General features: G+C 39.3%; 1 protein-coding gene across 1 annotated transcript in view; it reads right to left on the minus strand.

The window, feature by feature from the left end:
* Window positions 1-16,396, minus strand: part of Gcn2 (eukaryotic translation initiation factor 2 alpha kinase Gcn2) — a 137,156-nt gene that overhangs the window by 117,948 nt on the left and 2,812 nt on the right. Inside the window, exons 3-4 of the mRNA XM_070083192.1 lie at window positions 15,369-15,538; window positions 814-955 (exon numbers count right to left, since the gene is read on the minus strand). Of these exons, the coding sequence (XP_069939293.1) occupies window positions 814-955; window positions 15,369-15,538 (312 nt within the window). The remainder of the gene's footprint in view (window positions 1-813; window positions 956-15,368; window positions 15,539-16,396) is intronic.

The following is a 16,396-nucleotide window of genomic DNA, read 5'->3' on the forward strand; positions in this document are numbered from 1 at the left end:
TTTGGTACATTCCATATTATCCATATTATCACTGTGTTTGGTGCTTGTTTCTGCAAAATAAGTCACAATGGGCCCCAAGAAAGCTTCTAGTGCCAACCCTGTGGTAAAAAGGGTGAGAATTAGTATGGAAATTAAGAAAGATTTTGAAGGGTTTGGGGCTAACCCTGAGAAGCCTATACCAGTTGTGGAATACATTGTGCCTACTTCAAAAATTAAGGAAATGTGTGCACAGTGGGTTGAAGTACAAACCTTTATGGAAGAAAATCACCCTAACACAGCTATTACAATGACAATGTTGTGGCCCATTTTAGACAAATCGTAAAGGAACGGGAGGTACAGAGCTCTATGGACAGATCTGTTGTGCGACAGAGGTCCAGTGACTCTCAAGCTGGTCCTAGTGGCATTAAAAGAAGAAGGGAAGTAACCCTGGAAAAGGACTTGCTACCTCAAGTCCTAATGGAAGGGGATTCCCCTTCTAAACACTAACACCTCTCCCCTCCTTCCATCCCATCAATCATCACCAGATCTTCATTAAAGGTAAGTGTCAATTATTTTATTGTTATTGTAATTATTCTATTGCATTAAACTTAATATTTCATGTAGTAAAATTTTTTTTTTCATACTTTTGGGTGTCTTGCACGGATTAATTTGATTTTCATTATTTCTTATGAGGAAAATTGATTCGGTTTTCGATATTATCGGTATTCGATGAGCTCTCAGGAATGGATTAATATCGAATACCGGGGGTCCACTGTAATGGTGGCGACTGTAATGATGATGAGGCAGGACAGCATAGAATGTCTGATAACTCACTTGGGTATCACAACAAAGATTCAGCATAACCACCTCTCCCTTTTGTGCAAATTCATGAGCTTTTCTCTCAAGTCGAAGAATCAGGTCATCTGCTTCTTTATCTGAAATGCCACTGTGCGACTCCAATATCACTTTAGGTGGTCTGCAATGTTAGGAAAAAAATTATTTCTATGTTGTTATTACTATGCACATTTACCTAAGGCTTAAACTAGGAAAACAATTTGTGAGATACAATATAATCAAATTATCTTGGCAAATATGGAGCTGAGTGTCTTCTGTTTGAGCTTTGTGAGAGATTATTTAAATTCTTCACTATTCATTGGTCTATGTAATGGATACAGTGGAACCTTGGTTTTCGTGGTTAATCCGTTCAAAAAAGTCTGACAAAAACCGAATCGTATGAAAACTGAAGCAATATTTCCCATAAGAAATAATGTAAATCCAATTTATCCTTTCCAGACACCCAAAAATATTAACAAAAAATACATTTTACATGTACAGTGGAACCCCCCCCCCCCCCCCGGAGTTTCGTGATTAATCTGTTCCAGAGAGTCTGCCGAATGGCGAAACCATTTTCCCCATAAGAAATAATCGAAATAAAATTAATCCGTTCCAGACACCCAAGAATATTAAACTAAAATAATTTTTTTCAAATTAAATAAAGATTTACACACTGAAAACAATGAGAAATCAAGTACATACATATATAAAATAATAATAACATTACACTTACCTTTACTGAAGACTTCTGGGTGGATGGAAGATGGGAGGGGATAGGAGAAAGGTATACACTATTGTTTGGAAGGAGAATCTCCTTCCATTAGGACTTCAGGTACCAAGTCCTTATCTGGGGTTACTTCCCTTCTTTGTTTTTTGAAGACACTGAGAACAACTTGAGAGTCACTGGACCCCTGTCGCACAAAATATCTGTCCAGAGAGCTCTGTTTCTGGCGTTTCTTTAAGATTTGTCTGAAGTGGGACACAACAATGTCATTGCACATGTTACCAATACGGCCTGGAACAGCTTTGTTAGGGTGAAGTTCATCCATAAATGTTTGCACTTCAGTCCACTTTGCAGAGATGTCCTTAATCTTTGAAGAAGGCACCTTCCTCCATCTCTCTTCCTCCTCCTCTGCAGCAATTTCCTGAGCTGTGATCTCTTGCTGTTGCAGATGAAGCTCTTGCAGCTCTTCAGTGGTTAGCTCTTCCCTGTGGTCCTCCACCAACTCTTCCACATCCTTGCCACTCACCTCCAACCCCAGGGCCTTCCCCAATGCCACAATAGATTCCACAACTGGCATAAGCTCCTTAGGGTCAGCCCCAAACCCTTCAAAATTCCTCTCTTGATTTCCTTCTTGAATTTGATTGTGTTCTTCACTTTCTTTACCAAAGGGCTTGCACTAGCTTTCCTTGGGCCCATGGTGACTTATTTAGCAGTTGAAAGCACAAAAAACAATGGATTATTATGAAATGTATTGTATGAACCCACAGGGTGATGGTCACGTGCTGGTAAACAATGACACACTGAGTGTGAATGGTGCGGGAGACTGCTTTGTGTGCACGGTGACGGGCGGAAGGGTACCGGATGGTCACCAAATCACGAGTCCAATCACGAATCGCAAGGCTAAATTTTGCTGAAAAAACTTGCCGAAAGTCGGATTTCACGAAAGTCGATGCCGACGAAACTCGGGGGTCCACTGTATAGAGAATAACTATAGTTCTGCATACAGAAAACAATGAGAAATAAACATAAATGACTAATGAAATGGATAAATGAATATTTAACATCACTTTTACCTTTACTGAAGACTCTTGTTGGTGTATGGAAGATGGCGAGAAGAGGTTATTATTTGGAAGGGGAATCCCTGTCCATAAGAAATTCAGGTATCAAGGCCCTATCTGGGGTTACTTCCTTTCTTTGATTTTACTGGCACTAGGACCAGCTTGAGAGTCACTGGAACACTGTCGCACAAAAAATCTGTCCAGAGAGGTCTGTTTCTGGCGTCTCTTTAAGATCTGCCTAAAATGGGACGAGGCATTGTCATTGAACATGTTGCAGACACGGCTTGCAACAGCTTTGTTAGGGTGATATTTCTTCACAAAACTTTGCAACTCATTCCACTTTGCACACATGTCCTTAATCAGTGAAGGCGGCACATTCTCCCCTCTCTCTTCCTCCTCCTCTGAAGCAATTTCCTCAGCTGCGGTCTGTTGTTGTTCCAGTTGAAGGTCTTGCAGCACTTCAGTGGTTAGCTCTTCCCTGTGGTCATCCACCAACTCTTCCACATCCTGGCCACTCACATCCAACCCCATGGACTTCCCCAAAGACACAATAGATTCCACAACAGGCATATGGTCGTCAGGGTCAGCCTCAAACCCTTCAAAATCCTTCTTGAGGACTCATTCTGGCCACAATTTTCTCCAAGCAGAGTTCATCATCCTGGAAGTCACTTCCTGCCAAGCCTTATCTATAAGGCTTATGCAATTGAGGATACTGAAGTGATTCCTCCAGAACTCTCTTAGGGTCAATTCAGTGTCCGAGGTCACTTCAAAGCCCCTTGGAAACAGTGCTTTGGTGTAGAGTTTTTTGAAGTTTGAAATGACCTGCTGGTCCATGGGCTGGATGAGAGGAGTGGTATTAGGGGGCAAGAACTTCACTGTGATGAAACTAAACTCCTCAAACAATTGGTCTTCCAAGCATGGAGGATGAGCAGGAGCATTGTCTATTACCAGGAGACACTTAAATGGCAATTGATTTTCTAGGAGGTACAGTGGAACCTCAAATATCGAACTTTCTTCGGTCCAGAAGGCTGTTCGAGTGCCTTTACCGAATGAATTTATTCCCATCAGGAATAATGTAAATTAGATTAGTCCATTTCAGACCCTCAAAAATGCACTTATAAAAGCACTTACAAAAATACACTTACATAATTGGTTGTGTTGGGAGCAGTTCGATTTTTGAGGTTCCACTGTATTTCTTCACACTCGGGCCAAACACTTCATTGACCCACTCAATGAAAATTTGCCTTGTGACCCATGCCTTATTGTTAGCTTTTCACATCACACACAATTTAGTCTTGATGACATTGTTTTTCTTGAACACTCGGGGATTTTCAGAGTGATACACCAGTAAAGGCTTCACTTTGAAATCCCCACTAGTGTTACCACAGAAAAAAAGAGTTAGCCTATCCTTCATAGGCTTGTGTCCTGGCTGTGCCTTTTCCTCCTGCATGATGTAGGTCCTCTTTGGCATTTTCTTCCCAAAAAAAAGGCCTTTTTCATCACAACTGAAGACTTGTTGGGGGAGGAATCCTTCAGCCTCTACATACTCCTTGAATTCATCAGTGAATTCTTCGGCCCCACGTTCGTCCAAACTTGCAGTCTCACCATGCCTTACCACACTGTGTATGCCAGTTTACTTCTTGAATTTGTCAAACCAGCCTCTACTGGCCTTAAATTCACTAACAGCAGCACTCGTTCTAGGCATTTTCTTTGCGAGATCCACATGCAACTGCCTTGCATTTTCACAAATTATCGCCTCCAAAACACTAACTGTTTTTTGTTGATCCACACCAACAACAACTTCTCAACATCTTCGATTGTTTGCGATCTCTGTTTCGTAAGGATATTTACCCCTTTCGCAACATCAACTTCCTTGATTTCTTTTTTTCTCACCAGGATGGAACTGATTGTTGATGCAGACTTCCCATACATCCTGACAAGATCAGCTATGCCTACACCACTTTCATACTTTGCTACGAGTTCTTTCTTGAATTCTATCGTGTTTCTCCTCTTCTTTATCAAAGGGCTGGCACTCAGAACTTTCTTTGGCCCCATGGTGGCTTATTTAGCAGTCACGCTCAATGAACACGCACAAAAAGCAATGGATTATTACAAAATGTTTCAGATAAACACACAGGGTGATGCTCACTCAACGAGAAACAAAGGCAGGCTGAGTCACGAATGAATGGGATGCTTTGTTTGGGTGCTCGATTCCGGGAAGTGAGTGGCCAAGTCACACAAGCAGGCGGACGAGTTTGGTACGGACCATTTTCAACTGTATGAAAACAGAGCGGGTGTACAAAAACTGGGACAAAATTTCGACGAAAAAAGTCATCGAAAACCAAATTGTATGAAAACTAGGGCATACAAAAAAAGAGAGCTTACGAAAACCGAGGTTTGACTGTACAGTTTTATTTTGGACCAATGGGAAAAAGGCTTTTTGGCCTCCATAAAAACAAACCTAACTTAACCTATACCTATATTAGGAGTTAAATTCTAAGGTAGGCTATGCTGCGTTACTTTTTATTTACTTACCAAAAAACTTTTTTCCCACAGGCATAAAATATAACTTTCTATTGCATATATCACTTGGAGAATTTACATAAGAAACAGAAGGTCCTCAATTATATTTACTGGTACCATTTTCTTAGTAAAGACAGTGAGTTGGGTACCATAATATGGAAAAAGAATGAAGATGAATACAAATTGTCTGAGTTGGAGTGAAACGTCATCATAAGTTTCATTCTTCTATGTGCGGGTTATTTGCATATTGTTCCAATCATGTATTGTGCCTTTTTATTCTTTAATAACAAAGAGAAGATATATATTGTAGAAAAAGCTTTTACTGGAACAACGTTTGCTCAGTATACTTATATAATGTTATCATGTCATGATAAAGCTCTACACAGTGTGAAATTTTGTCCAAATAAATTCTCATTTTGCAGTGTGTGCCTGTTTTCCATCAATGACACTGAAATTCACACCTGAAGTCTTGCAGTGTTATAAGTGATAAATGTAATCTTGTTGGTACACCAAGTAACAGAAGGTAAGATAATGATGGTTGAAAAAGTAAGAGAAAGTCAAGGAATCTGGATTATGGAGAAAGGAAAGTATTAGAGCATGTAAGGAAGTTAGAATATTATTACAGCCTCTCCTCACTTAACGACAGAGTTCCATTCCTATGACCACGTCGATAAACAAATTTGCTGCTAAGTGAGGGGCATACTTTAACCCTTTGACTGTCGCGGCCGTATATATACGTCTTCGAGGTACCGTGTTTGACGTATATATACTCATAAATTCTAGCGGCTTCAAATCAAGCAGGAGAAAGCTGGTAGGCCTACATGTGAGAGAATGGGTCTGTGTGGTCAGTGTGCACCATATAAAAAAAATCCTGGAGCACGCAGTGCATAATGAGAAAAAAAAACTCCGACCGTTTTTTTTTAATTAAAATGCCGACTTTGTGGTCTATTTTCGTATAGTATTTATGGTTGTATTCTCGTTTTCTTGGTCTCATTTGATAGAATGGAAGACATATTATAGAAATAGAGATGATTTTGATTGATTTTACTATAAAAAGAACCTAGAAATGGAGCTCAAAGTAGGGGAAATGTTTGATTTTTGCCAATGTTCAAAAGTAAGCAAATGATGCCATTTTCCAGTAAATGTCCAACTAGCCATTCTAATATGCAGTCATGAATGGGTTGATGTTATTTATACAATTATTACAGTATTGCAGTAGTCTGCATAATAGTAAGTCTTCAATTTTTTGTTTGAATAAAAATTCAAAATAGAAAGCAAGAGTAATATCAGAGGGGCCTGGAAACACGACTGACGAGCAAAGAAAATGTTATTTTAGAGCCAGGAATGTCTGCATTGTTCATTCTGGACCTTATTTTGAAATTGTCATATTTTTTAGTTTTCGTAAAATTGGCCAAATTGCAAATTTCTGACCACATTATTAGGTAGTTGAAATCGGTAAATGGGCAGTTTCTTGTACTCAATCGATAGAAAAAATGGAGTTCTAAAGAAATAGCTATGAGTTTGGGCGACTGGAACAATGGAATTAGCCAAAAATAGGGCTCAAAGCAGGCGAAATCGCCGATTTGTAAACGGCGCCGAGGTCGCTAACTTCGCGAGAGCATAATTCCATCAGTTTTCCATCAAATTTCGTTTTTTTTGGTGTCATTACAATCGGGAAAAGATTCTCTATCATTTCATAAGAAAAATTTTTTTTTTTTTTTTTTTTAAATTTTGCGACACCAGGACGTAAGACGTATATATACGGCCGCGACAGTCAAAGGGTTAATGGTAGTGGGTTTGTGTCAACCATCTTTGATATTGTTTTAATGTCACTTTTGCACCATTTATAACATTTCAGGTATATTTTTAAATGTTTATACAGTAGTGTACTGTATATGGTATTAAACAGAACAGAGGAAATCAGCTCTAATATTTAGATATGCATACCTGTCAGAGAGCCCGTTGTAAGTCCAAGTCATTGGTAAATGAGTACATTGATAAGTGAGGAGAGGCTTTATTACATTACAATATTATTATTGTTATCCATTATTACTATCCATGGAGGCAAAGAAGGGAATGTATGAGAGTATAGTGGTACCAACACTTATATGGATGTGAAGCATGGATTGTAAATACTGCAGGAAGGAGGAGGCTGGAGAGAGTGGAGGTGTCATATCTAAGGGCAATGTGTGGTGTAAACATTCAGCAGAGAATTTGTAGTGTGGAAATAAGGAGGTGTGGAGTTACTAAAAGTATTATTCAGAGGGCTGAAGAGGGGTTGTTAAGGTGGTTTGGTTATTTAGAAAGGATGGAGCAAAATAGGATGACATCGAGAGTGGATAAATCTGTAGTGGGGGGAAGGGGTAGGGGGTCATCCTAGGAAAAGATGGAGGGAGAGGATAAAAGAGGTTTTGTGTGCAAGTTGCACTTTTTTTTTTTTTTAACAAGTCTGCCGTCTCCCACCAAGGCAGGGTGACCCAAAAAGAAAGAAAATCCCAAAAAGAAAATACTTTCATCATCATTCAACACCTTCACCTCACTCACACATAATCACTGTTTTTGCAAAGGTGCCCAGAGTACAATAGTTTAGAAGCATATACATATAAAGATGCACAACATATCCCTCCAAACGGCCAATATCCCGAACCCCTCCTTTAGAATTCAGGCATTGTACTTCCCATTTCCAGGACTCAAGTCCGGCTATATAAAAATAACCGGTTTCCCTGAATCCCTTCACTAAATATTACCCTGCTCACACTCCAACAGCTCATCAGGTCCCAAATACCATTCGTCTCCATTTACTCCTATCGAACACGCTCACGCACGCTTGCTGGAAGTCCAAGCCCCTCGCCCACAAAACCTCCTTTACCCCTTCCTTCCAACCTTTTCGAGGACGACCCCTACCCCACCTTCCTTCCCCTACAGATTTATACACTCTCCATGTCATTCTTTGATCCATTCTCTCTAAATGATCAAACCACCTCAACAACCCCTCTTCAAACCTCTGACTAATACTTTTTTTTAACTCCACACCATCTCCTAATTTCCACACTCCGAATTTTCTGCATAATATTTACATCACACATTGCCCTTAGACAGGACATCTCCACTGCCTCCAACTGCCTCCTCGCAGCAGCATTTACAACCCATGCTTCACACACATATAAGAGTGTTGGTACTATTATACTTTCATACCTTCCCTTCTTTACCTCCATAGATAACGTTTTTTTGTATCCACATATACCTCAATGCATCACTCACCTGTTTTCCCTCATCAATTCTATGATTAATCTCATCCCTCATAAATCCATCCGCCGACACGTCAACTCCCAAATATCTGAAAACATTCACTTCTTCCATACTCCTCCTCCCCAATTTGATATCCAATTTTTCTTTATCTAAATCATTTGATACCCTCATCACCTTACTCTTTTCTATGTTCACTTTCAACTTTATACTTTTACACACACTCCCAAACTCGTCCACTAACCTTTGAAATTTTTCTTTAGAATCTCCCATAAGCACAGTATCATCAGCAAAAAGTAACTGTGTCAATTCCCATTTTGTATTTGATTCCCCATAATTGAATCTCACCCCTCTCCCGAATACCCTAGCATTTACTTCTTTTACAACCCCATCTATAAATATATTAAACAGCCATGGTGACATTACACATCCCAGTCTAAGACCTACTTTTACCAGGAAGTAGTCTCCCTCTCTTCTACACACCCTAACCTGAGCCTCACTATCCTCATAAAAACTCTTTACAGAATTTAGTAACTTACCACCTATTCCATATACTTGCAACATGTGGCTATGTATACACACTCCTCTAGGTTTCCTTCTAATTTCTCAATAGTTATTATTCTTATAGTGTTTTCTTTCATTTTGATGGGATAGTGTAGTTGAGTTCATTCTCTATAAGCAATGAATATCATAAAAAGGAGGCTTGGACATACAGCAGACATGTGTGAGCATGTCAGATATGAGTGGATGGAGACAAATGGTTTTTGGTTTTAGACGAGCTGTTGGAGTGTGAGCAGAGTAATATTTTTTGAGGGGATTCAGGGAAACCGGTGAGCTGGACTTGAGTCCTGGAGGTGGGAAGTACAATGCCTGCACTTTAAAGGAGGGGTTTGGGATATTGGCTGTTTGCAGTGACATCTAAACTGATATATCTGAGTGCCTCTACATAGACTGATTATGTGTCAATGACACTGTTGAATGATGGTGAAAGTGTCAAATGATGCAAAAATGTTTCTTTCGTTTTGGGTCACCCTGCCTCTGTGGAAGATGGCTGATGTGTTAAAGCTTTTTTTTTTTTTTTAACTTAAAAGCCATCTCCCACAAAGGCAGGGTGACCCAAAGAAGAAAACGTTCTCCAACTTTTGCTCAGCTGTCATCTTTTCAGAAGTGTGCTAACATCACAATCAGATTGCCCTCATCATTATTAATACATGTATTACAGTGGACCCCCGCATAACGATCACCTCCGAATGCGGCCAATTATGTAAGTGTATTTATGTAAGTGCGTTTGTACGTGTATGTTTGGGGGTCTGAAATGGACTAATCTACTTCACAATATTCCTTATGGGAACAAATTCGGTCAGTACTGGCACCTGAACATACTTCTGGAGTGAAAAAATATCGTTAACCGGGGGTCCACTGTATTATTATTTTTTTTTTTAACAAGTCGGCCGTCTCCCACCGAGGCAGGGTGACCCAAAAAGAAAGAAAATCCCCAAAAAGAAAATACTTTCATCATCATTCAACACTTCCACCTCACTCACACATAATCACTGTTTTTGCAGAGGTGCTCAGAACACAACAGTTTAGAAGCATATACGTATAAAGATACACAACATATCCCGCCAAACTGCCAATATCCCGAACCCCTCCTTTAGAGTGCAGGCATTGTACTTCCCATTTCCAGGACTCAACTCCGGCTATATAAAAATAACCGGTTTCCCTGAATCCCTTCACTAAATATTACCCTGCTCACACTCCAACAGCTCGTCAGGTCCCAAATACCATTCGTCTCCATTCACTCCTATCGAACACGCTCACGCACGCCTGCTGGAAGTCCAAGCCCCTCGCCCACAAAACCTCCCTTACCCCTTCTTTCCCACCTTTTCGAGTATGACCCCTACCCCGTCTTCCTTCCCCTACAGATTTAACCCTTTCAGGGTCACCAGGCCCTCTCCGAGACTTGTTCTCAGGGTCGCCAAATTTTCAAAAAAAAAAAAAAAAGAAACATTTTTCTTATGAAAAGATAGAGAATCTTTTCCCAATCATAATGACACCAAAAGTATGAAATTTGATGGAAAACTTAGGGAATTATGTTCTCACGAATTTAGCGGTCTCAATGATGTTTACGCATCGGCGATTTTGCCCACTTTGAGCCCTATTTTCGGCCAATTCCAGAATACTTGTCGACAAAAATCATAACTATTTCGCTAGAACTCCATTTTTTCTATCGAATGAGTACAAGAAACCACCCATTTACCGATTTCAGCTATCCAATAAAGTGGTCAGAATTTAGCAATTTTGCCAATTTCACACAAATTTCAAAAGATGCCAATTTCTGAATAGGGTCCAGAATAAAAAAGAAAGACATTTCTGGCACTAAAATAACATTTCCTCTGTTCATTAGCCACGTCTCCATGCCCCTCTTACATTCTTTTGCTTTCCACTTTGAATTTTTATTCTCACAAAAAAATAGAAGATTTACTGTTATGCAGACTACTGCATTAGTGTAGAAATGGTATAAATAATATCAGCGCACTTGTGAAAGAATATTAGACTCACCAGTTGACATGTATTGGACGTGTAGCATGATTTGCTTACTTTTGAACTTTGGTAAAAATCAAACATTTCTGCTACTTTGAGCTCAATTTCAAGGTACTTTTCATAGTAAAACCAGTCAAAATCATCTCAGTTTCTGTAATATGTCTTCCATTCTATAAAATGAGACCAGGAAAACTAGAATACAACAATAAATACCTACAAAAATACAGTGCAAAGTCGCTGTTTTAATCCAAAAACACGGTCAAAGTTTTTTTTTCTCATCACGCACTGTGTGCTGCAGGATTTTTTTATACTGTGCACACTGACCACATAGACCCATTCTTTCATATGTAGGCCTACCAGCTTTCTCTCACTAGATTTGAGGGCGCTAGAATTTAGGCATACTAGTACGTCAAAACCCTGGTGCGTAAGCCATACAAGTATGTCCGAAACCCTGAAAGGGTTAAACGCTCTCCATGTCATTCTACTTTGATCCATTCTCTCTAAATGACCAAACCACCTCAACAACCCCTCTTCAGCCCTCTGACTAATACTTTTATTAACTCCACACCTTCTCCTAATTTACACACTCCAAATTTTCTGCATAATATTTACACCACACATTGCCCTTAGGACATCTCCACTGCCTCCAACCGCTTCCTCGCTGCTGCATTCACAATCCAAGCTTCACACCCACATAAGAGTGTTGGTACTACTATACTTTCATACATTCCCTTCTTTGCCTCCATAGATAACATTTTTTGTCTCCACATATACCTCAATGCACCACTCACCTTTTTTCCCTCATCAATTTTATGATTAACCTCATCCTTCATATATCCATCCACTGACACGTCAACCTCCCAAGTATCTGAAAACATTCACTTCTTCCATGCACCTCTTCCCCAATTTGATATCCAATTTTTCTTTATCTAAATCATTTGATACCCTCATCACCTTACTCTTTTCTATGTTCACTTTCGACTTTCCACCTTTACACACACTCCCAAACTCGTCCACTAACCTTTGCAATTTTTCTTTAGAATCTCCCATAAGCACAATATCATCAGCAAAAAGCAACTGTGTCAATTCCCATTTTACATTTGATTCCCCATAATTTAATCCCACCCCTCTCCCGAATGCCCTAGCATTTACTTCTTTTACAACCCCATCTATAAATATATTAAACAACCATGGTGACATTACACATCCCTGTCTAAGACCTACTTTTACCGGGAAGTAGTCTCCCTCTCTTCTACACACTCTAACCTGAGCCTCACTATCTTCATAAAAACTCTTTACAGCATTTAATAACTTACCACTATTATTTTTCTTTATATTAACACATCAGCCATTTCCCACCAAGGCAGGGTGACCCAAAAAAGAAGAGACACTTTCATCATCATGATTCACTCCATCACTGTCATGCCAGAGGTGCACCTACACTACAGTTAAAAACAGACTGCAACATCAACACCCCTCCTTAAGAGTGCAGGCACTGTGCTTCTCACCTCCAGGACTCAAGTCCAGCTTGCCAGTTTCATAAATGTTACCCTGCTAACACTCCAACAGCATGTCATATCATAAAAACCATTCATCTCCACTTGCTCCTATCTAACATGCTCACGCATGTGTGACCGTGTTAGAGAGATGTTAAATCTATAGGCGTTATAGAGCACATGGAGAAGGGAGGCAGTCAGATCTAATCCAAGGATGGGGAAGACAGATCCAATTCCTTGCATCAAGAGAACCTCACTGACATTTTTTAAGTGGAGCAAGGAATACACAAGACAAAGGCTTCAAGTGGTACAATAACAGAAGAAAGAAAGAAAGAACCAGATCACAAAACCTGTTTGGATAAATTGAGTTATTTAAGCACTAAAGTCTTTTTCATTTACTCAGTATAAAGTCACCCTGGGAACAATATGCAAAAGACATACAGTACCATCATACAAGATAAAAAATATTTAAAAAAAAAAAATACAGTATGAACAATATAAACAGTTTTCCTCACAGTTCCAGGTTTCATGGTTTATCTACAGTAAAGGAACCTGCATCAAGGAACATTATCTCTGGACTGATAACATGCAATGTACCTCATAATAACAATATCTTTATTTCTACAAGTACATGTGCAAAGTATACAGGCCTAGCTGACATCAATGACATATGTACTACTACATAGAAAGCTGCTTGTTATGCAGAGTATTTCAGGCAAGTTAGGTCAGTTTTGTCCCAGGATGCAACCTACACCAGTTGACTAACACCCAGGCACCCATTATTACTGATGGGTGAACATGGACAACTGGTGTAAGGAAATACACCCAATGTTTCCACCCCCTTTGCTGGAAATTGAACCCGGACTCTCACCGTGTGAGGTGAGAGCTTTTGCCACCAGGCCACAGGGCACCATATGTAATTCTTCAGAAGTTTTAAATATAATGAACCTTGATGCGTGAGTGTTTGTGAATTTCTTGGATAAACAGGCACTCAAAAATAACAAAATTCCTAAGTATTATTATTGTTTTTTTAATTCAGTGCCCATCTCCCGCTAAGGTAGGGTGATTCAAAGATGAAAACAAATTCATCAACATTCAATTGCTGTCTTTACAAGTGTGCTGACATCATGATCAGATTACCCCTCTGGTTGCAACATCCCCACCCATTCTTCAGAGTGTAGTCAATGCCTCTCCCAACTCTAGGACTCAAGACCAGCTAACTGATTTACCTTGAATCCCTTCATAAAAATTACCCTGCTCACACTACAACAGCACATCCATTAAAATCCACTTATCTCCATTCACTCCTTTCTAACACACTCGCACAAACCGGGTGAATGCTCAAGCCCCTAAGACTCAAAGCCTCTTGTACCCTCTCCCTCCAACTCTCCTGGGATGACCCCTTTTCCTTCTATCTTCCATCCCAGATTTATACACCCTCTTTGCCAATCCCTGTCTATCCTCTCTACATGCCAAACCACTTGCCTTAGTCACCCCACATTGCCTTTTAACATCTATGCTCTGAATTATCTCTATGATATTTATTGCTTTCCAATATGATCTCCACTGCCTCTAGCCTCCTTATTGCTGCAACATTAAAAACTTGCCTCACATCCATATGTAAGTGTTGATACCACTATACAGTGGACCCCCGGTTAACGATTTTAATCCGTGCAAGAGGGCTCATCGTTATGCGAAATAATCGTTATGCGAATGAATTTTCCCCATAAGAAATAATGGAAATCAAATTAATCCGTGCAAGACGCCCAAAAGTATGAAAAAAATTTTTTTTTACCACATGAAATGTTAATTTTAATACACACAAACTGAAAAAGGCATGCACAATTAAATGACACTTACTTTTATTGAAGATCTGGTGATGATTGATGGGATGGGAGGAGGGGAGAGCATTATCTTCTTACTGTTTAGAAGGGGAATCCCCTTCCATTACGACTTGAGGTAGCAAGTCCTTTTCCGGGGTTACTTCCCTTCTTCTTTTAATGCCACTAGGACCAGCTTGAGAGTCACTGGACCTCTGTCGCACAACAAATCTGTCCATAGAGCTCTGTACCTCCCGTTCCTTTACGATTTGTCTAAAATGGGCCACAACATTGTCATTGAAATAGTCACCAGCACGGCTTGCAACAGCTGTGTCAGGGTGATTTTCATCTATAAAGGTTTGCAGTTCAACCCACTGTGCACACATTTCCTTAATCTTTGAAGTAGGCACAATGGATTCCACAACTGGCATAGGCTTCTCAGGGTTAGCCCCAAACCCTTCAAAATCTTTCTTAATTTCCATACTAATTCTCACCCTTTTTACCACAGGGTTGGCACTAGAAGCTTTCTTGGGGCCCATGGTCACTTATTTTCCAGAAACAGCACCGAAAACACTGTAATAATACGAAATATTCCGAGTGTATGCTTGGATGTTACCGCGGAGGCTGGCTGGTAAACAATGGGACGGCCGGCACATGTGAGGCTGGCTGAGGGCACATTGGACGCGTCTCGGACGAAAATCGGTAAGCGGGTTTTTAATCGGTATGCGCGGCAAAAATTTTGCGATAAAAGTAATCGGTATGCGGAAAAATCGCTATGTGATGCCATCGTTATGCGGGGGTCCACTGTACTGTACTTTGGTACATTCCTTTATTTGCCTCCATATATAAACTTCTTTCTTTCCACAGATACCTTAGCCCACTGCCCACCTTTTTTCTCCTCATTTATTCTGTGGTTCACCTCATTTGTTGACATATTATTATTATTATTATTATTATTATTATTATTATTATTATTATTATCCAGTTTTCTATGCAATTCACCCAAAACACTTGAATACAGTAAAGTACTGTATAATATAAAATACATTATACTAAAACAATATGACCTACTTGCTATCATTATACTACTGTACACACAATACTTATTGTTGGAAAAAAAAACATTTATGAAAGACAGGCTTACTTATGTGGATATTTCTCAGATGTTTTTATTTTCAAGACAACATTGACATGCGAGTGAAGTCTGCCTCCCTCAGAATGGTTGGGGCCAAGAATGATTTGTACCTCCGGTGGTCGAGATACTTTCCATGGATCATTTTTTCTCAAATCAAAAAATTGTTCATTGTATGCACTCTGAAATCAAGTTATCTATTAGTTATTCATCTGTAACATTAACTACTTTTTGTACACAAAACCATATCTAAAATACTCTCGTATTATCACTCATAATCAATCTTTCCCAACCATTATTAATAATATATATCTCTGAATAGCCTTAAACCAGTAGATCACCTATAGACAATTTTCAGACCTCTTTGCAGCGTGACTTAAGGCCAGGGTTCTTTTTTTATTATCTGTCAGCTAGGTTGTTACCAAGTGCAACTACAAGTTAACAGAACTGGAAACCAGCACTATGACAAAACAAATTCTGATAGAGAAGCAAAACTCATGCCTACCACAGCATAACCAACAAGGACATAGGAAAACATAACTGATTCACAATAGCACATACATAGAAAAACTAAGATGAAATTTTGATCCGTCCTGCACTATTATCCAGTTACGTAACTTCATACTGGCCTATAATAGATAAAAACATCTCATAAAGTTTCCTCTCTATTTGTGAACTATTCCATCACGGTATTGTGAATTTTATTTTACATGACAACTTCCTATTTCTCCCCAACACCATCCATAGTATCTACAATTTGTCACACAATATTATCTATATAATAGTATAAAGGTTTTATATGTAATATGTTTATACAGAAGAATAAGTCACAATACTGTTGATGGAATGATTCCCAACTACCCATAAATTTGAGATGAATATTTAGAAAACATTATGGTACATTCTGTACCATTACTGTATGCAGTATTTTTTAAGAATGGAAGGGAGGGTATGAGGGAAAGGGGGATAGTGTAGTACACACATCCTATCACATTTGAGCAGTACACATATCCATCCACATTTTATGGTTATAAAAGTTA

Source organism: Cherax quadricarinatus, chromosome 9, assembly GCF_038502225.1.
Source record: "Cherax quadricarinatus isolate ZL_2023a chromosome 9, ASM3850222v1, whole genome shotgun sequence".
Taxonomy (NCBI): Eukaryota; Metazoa; Arthropoda; class Malacostraca; order Decapoda; family Parastacidae; genus Cherax; species Cherax quadricarinatus.